General features: G+C 56.1%; 1 protein-coding gene across 1 annotated transcript; it reads right to left on the reverse strand.

Moving 5' to 3' along the window:
• Nucleotides 1-3: 3 nt before the first annotated feature.
• Nucleotides 4-4927, reverse strand: USP39 (ubiquitin specific peptidase 39; the record flags this gene model as incomplete). Its single annotated transcript, XM_010191403.1, has 9 exons — nt 4-38; nt 160-246; nt 329-464; nt 1528-1859; nt 2647-2714; nt 2806-2883; nt 4220-4445; nt 4521-4673; nt 4796-4927. Coding segments are annotated over 9 exons (1247 nt in total), but the record flags the coding sequence as incomplete, so codon positions are not given.
• Between the last annotated feature and the right edge of the window lie 41 nt (nt 4928-4968).

Raw genomic sequence — 4968 nt, forward strand, 5'->3', positions numbered from 1 at the left:
TGCTGGTTCGTCTCGTCCTCCTCGCGTCGCTTCCAGATCTGTCAAGGGGACAATTTGGGGATGAGGAGGCAATGTGGGGGTGACGGGGACAATTTGGGGGTGACGGGGACAATGCGGGGGTGACAAGTGTCCCCCCCTGCTGTCCCCAGAGCCCCTCACCTGGATGTAGGCCTCGGAGAGGGTGATCATCTGCGGCAGGATGTCGGTCACCTGCAGGTCCTGCAGCTCATACCACTTCCCCGTGCCCTGCCGGGGGACATGGGTGACACCGGGGGTGACACCGGGAGGGGTGACACTGGGGCACACGCCGGGTGACGGCGGCACTCACGTGGTGCAGCACGTGGATGCGGTAGGAGCCCTCGGAGGGTTTCCCGTCGTGGACGATGTTGGCGATGAGGTCGTAGGTGGTGTTGGCGTGCGCCGCCTGTACCTCCTCCGACAGGTACTCCCGCAGGTCCACGTTCCTGGGACACCCGCACCCTGAGGGACACTCACACACTACCCCCCCTGGGTGCTTCCAACCCCCCAGTGCCTACAAACACCTTCTGGATGCCCCAAACCCCTCCTGGATGCCTACAATCCCCACTCCAATGCCTACAAACCCCTTCTGGCTGCCTACAAACCCACCCCAGATGCTTTCAGCAACCCCTAGATGCTTTCAAATCCCCCTTAGGTCCTTTCAAACCCCTCCTAGATGCCTACAGACACCCCAAAATGCCTACAACCCCTTCCAAATGCCTACAAACCCCTCCCAGATGTTTCCAAATTCCCCTTAGATTCTTTCAGACCCCCTCCTAGATGCCTACAGACACCCCAAAATGCCTACAACCCCTTCCAAATGCCTACAAACCCCTCCCAGATGTTTCCAAATTCCCCTTAGATTCTTTCAGACCCCCTCCTAGATGCTTACAACCTTCTGCAGATGCCTACAAATCCCTCCTGGATGCCCCCAAACCCCTTCTGGATGCCTACAACTCCCCCCTCCAATGCCTACAAGCCCCTTCTAGATGCCCCCAGACCCATCCTAGACACTTACAACCCCTCCCAGATGCCTACAAACCCCTTGTAGATGCCTACAAACACCTCCTGGATGCTTCCAAATCTCTCCTGGCTGCCTACAAACCCACCCCAGATGCTTTCAGCACCCCCTAGATGCTTTCAAATCCCCCTTAGGTCCTTTCAAACCCCTCCTAGATGCCTACAGATACCCCAAAATGCCTACACACCCCTCCATAGATGCCTACAAACCCCTTGCAGATACCTACAAACATCTCCTGGATGCTTACAACCTCCCCTAGATGCCTACAAACCCACCCCAGACGCCTTCAGCACCCCCCCAGATGCTTCCAAATCCCCCTTAGGTCCTTTCAACCCCCTTCTAGATGCCTACAGACACACTAAAATGCCTCCAACCCCTTCCAAATGCCTACAAACCTCTCCCAGATGCTTCCAAACCCCCAAACTGCCACAGGGAAAGGGAGCTGCGGACCCCAAGCCCTCCCCATCTGGGGGTCCCGTGCCACTCACGTGATGGGGAAGTTGACGATGGTGGGGTTCTTCTCCACGAAGAAGTTGTTCTTGGTGAAGCGCTTGATGCAGAAGATGAGGTAGGGGGGCAGGCGGGTGAGCTGGAAGCGCTTGAGGAAGTTCTCCTTGTAGGTCTTGTACTCCTTCTCGGTGGCGCCGTTGAATTTGGCCAGGATGCTGAAGAGGGGCACCTGGGGGATGATGAGCTGCTCCTTCTCGTCCTTGTAGAGCGGGGCGGTGGGGAGGTCCAGCGTCAGGTACATGAAGGTGGACTCCACCATCATCTCCTGGTACTCTGCGTTCTGCAGCAGCTGCGCCTTCTCCTCGGCCGGCTGCGGGACACAGGGGTCAGCAGGGGGGCTGAGTTAAACACAACTGGTTTTCTATTCAGTGATTCTACTTTCAGCTCGGTCTCTTCTCAGTGGCTGAACTTGGTGAAACCAGCAGCACGGTTTTACAGTGTGGACTGCTACAAGTGATAGCGCTTGTATGGTATGGAAACACGGCAAGGCCACTGTCTCACCATGGGGGCCGTGTCTGCACCTACAGGAGGAGCAGACCCAAACCTGCCCAACCAGGGATTGCATCCCACACACGCCAGCCTCAGTGCAAAGCCCAGGGATCACCAGGGTCTGGACCCTTCCATCCTGGACCCTTCCTTCCCTCTCCACCCCTGCAATGGCCCAAGGCCCAGCAGACCCTGCTGCTTCACCTGCCTCTGATCCTGAGCCCTGTGTTCCTGCATCAGCTCCCACTGCTGCTGGGTCCACACTGGGACTTTTCCAGTGCTCCCAGAGCCTCTGGGGATGTCATCGTCATTGGGGGAGGATTTTCTATTGGTTTTGTATCTATATTTGCACATATCTGTCTATATTCCATTATTTCCTATTTACATTGTTATCCTGTAGTATCAGTATTATTGTATTATTAAACCTGTTCATTTTACTTTCCAACCCATAAATTCTCTCTCCCTTCTTCTCTTTTCTCTTCCCTAATGGGGAGGGCAGAGGGGTTCACAGAGAGCGTCTGGCCAGGGTTTAGTGGCCAAGCCCGCCCCAAATCATGACCACAGCCCCCAGTTGGCTGAGAAACTCCCCCTTTGCCCCTCTGCATCCTCACCAGGTCGGGGTGCGGCAGCTTTTTGGTGAAGATGCGCATGGAGCCCTGGAAGACGTCGGTAACGATGGCTGTGGGGACAGAGAGACAATGAGGGGGGGACGAGCGTCACCCGTGGGGGTGCCCCAAGGGAATTTGGGGCCTTCATCACCCCCTGCTCACTCTTCTTCTTCTTCTTGGTGCCGCCCAGGGCCGAGTGGAGCGCGTTGAGGAACCAGGAGAGGAAATCCACCCCGTCCCCTAAAAACAGAGAGGACATCAGAATTGGGGAGGGGAATTCAGCACTGAGAAGGGGTTGAAGTTGCTGCTTGTTAGGACCTTCATGCAATTCAGGAGTTACAGATAAGCAGAAAGCAAGAGCACATTCTGTGAAGATAAATGGCATCCCCCAACTGAACAGAAACCCCTTTGTCTGTCCTACCAATCCTGTCTAGGAATGTCCAGGTATCCTGTGTTTGTGTAGCCAAAGATGTTCAGAGAAATAGCGCTGGTAATGCCCAATTAGCAGAATGAGTTACAAAATACATCTGCTTCTGGGAGAAAGGTGAAAAGCTTACAGTGATGAAGACTGTGAGCCTTCATCCCCACGACCCCCAAAGACCCCCAGAGGTTGTAGGGCACATGCCCAGATAGGAGGGGTTGTATGCTAATGATTTTTGGAGGAATCCCTGCTTCATATTAATGAGTTCTCAGCCATCTTGTGAATATGTATGAACAAGTAACACATAAACAATCACTTTGTAACGAGGAATTGGAGTCACACACAGAACCACAGGAGTTGTCAGGGCCCTCCGGAGCTGCCCCAGCCCAACCCCAGAGCAGGATCACCAGAGCAGTCACCCAGGAACACGGCCAGGGCTTTGGGTGTCTCCACACAAGGAGACTCCACAACCTCTCCACAGCCTGGGCCATGCTCTGTGCCCTCACAGGGAAAAAGCTTTTCCTCGTGTTCACATCAACCTCCTGTGCTCCAGCTGCACCCATTGCCCTTGTCCTGGCATGGCCATCCCAGAGCAGAGCCTGGCTCCTTCCTCCTGACACTGCCCTTTCCAAATGGATCCCAGGAATGAGGGCACCCCTCAGTCTCCTCTGCTCCAAGCTCCAGAGCCCCAGCTCCCTCAGCCGCTCCTCAGCAGGAGATGCTCCACTCCCTCCATCACTTGGTGGCCCTGCTGGACTCTTTCAAGCAGTTCCTGTCCTTCTGGAGCTGAGGGCCCAGAGCTGGACACAAGATTGCAGCTGTGGTGTGAGCAGGGCAGAGCAGAGGGGCAGGAGAACCTCTCTGCCCTACAACCACCCCTTCTCATCCAGCCCAGGATGGCGTTGGCCTTCTTGGCTCAAGGGCACATTGCTGGCTCGTGGGATCTGCTGCCACCAACACCCCAGGTCCTTTCCCGCCACTCATCCCCAAGCCTGCAGTGCTGCATAGGAATGACCCTGGGTACCCCCTGTGTGTCATAAAGAACAGCTGCCTTCTAAAACCCAGGAGAAGCCTTAGAGAGCGATTGATTTTATCCAGGCTTTCGTGGAATCAGCACCCCCCCTGTCCCCACCATCCTACCCCACTCCTCCCCACCTTGCTTGGTGATCTGGAAGTTCTTCTTGCTGCAGAGGACCACGGCCTGCAGCATCTCGTGGGGCGAGACGTGGGCTTTGAAGTTTCGGGGGTTCCACAGCTTCCGCATCAGCTCCCCGAATCTCTGCACTAGCAGGAACATGATGTCCCCAGGTGGGCGCTGGATGCTCTTATAGTTCTCCTCCTCCAAAAAATAATTCCTCAGCGGCGGGACATTGGATAAAGCCTGCGGGAAGAGATGGCAAACACGTTACCAAGGCCAGGATGGACTTTTTTGGGGTGTTTTCACCTGGAGCAGTACCTGGAGGACAGCGTTGGCGTAGTCGTTGGCTTTGATGTTGTTGAGCCCCACGATGCCAGGCAGGTACGTGGTGCCGTCGTAGGCGCGCGAGAGCTTGGCCTGCTTGTCCAGGTTGGCGATCTGCTGCGCCGTGAAGGTTGGCTTCAGCACGTACTGCGGGCAGAAACAGCGTCAGAAAAAGGGGAGGACGCGAACCTGAGCCCCCCCGGGGTGGTTTGGACGCCCCCAGGGTGGTTTGGGACCCCCTCAGGGCAGTTTGGCACCCCCCCGCGCACCGTGATGTCCTCCAGCGAGGAGTCGATGATCTCATAGTTGTCGGGCAGGCAGTAGAACTTGAGGGTGTGCAGGTTGAGGAAGACATGGTGGCTGAACTGGACGCTGTGGATGTAGGCGTGGGACTTCAGCCCCCGGCCTGCGTGGGAGAGGAGGAGGGGGGCGTCAGGGTGAG

The sequence above is a fragment of the Mesitornis unicolor genome, unplaced genomic scaffold, assembly GCF_000695765.1.
Source record: "Mesitornis unicolor isolate BGI_N332 unplaced genomic scaffold, ASM69576v1 scaffold17969, whole genome shotgun sequence".
Taxonomy (NCBI): domain Eukaryota; kingdom Metazoa; phylum Chordata; class Aves; order Mesitornithiformes; family Mesitornithidae; genus Mesitornis; species Mesitornis unicolor.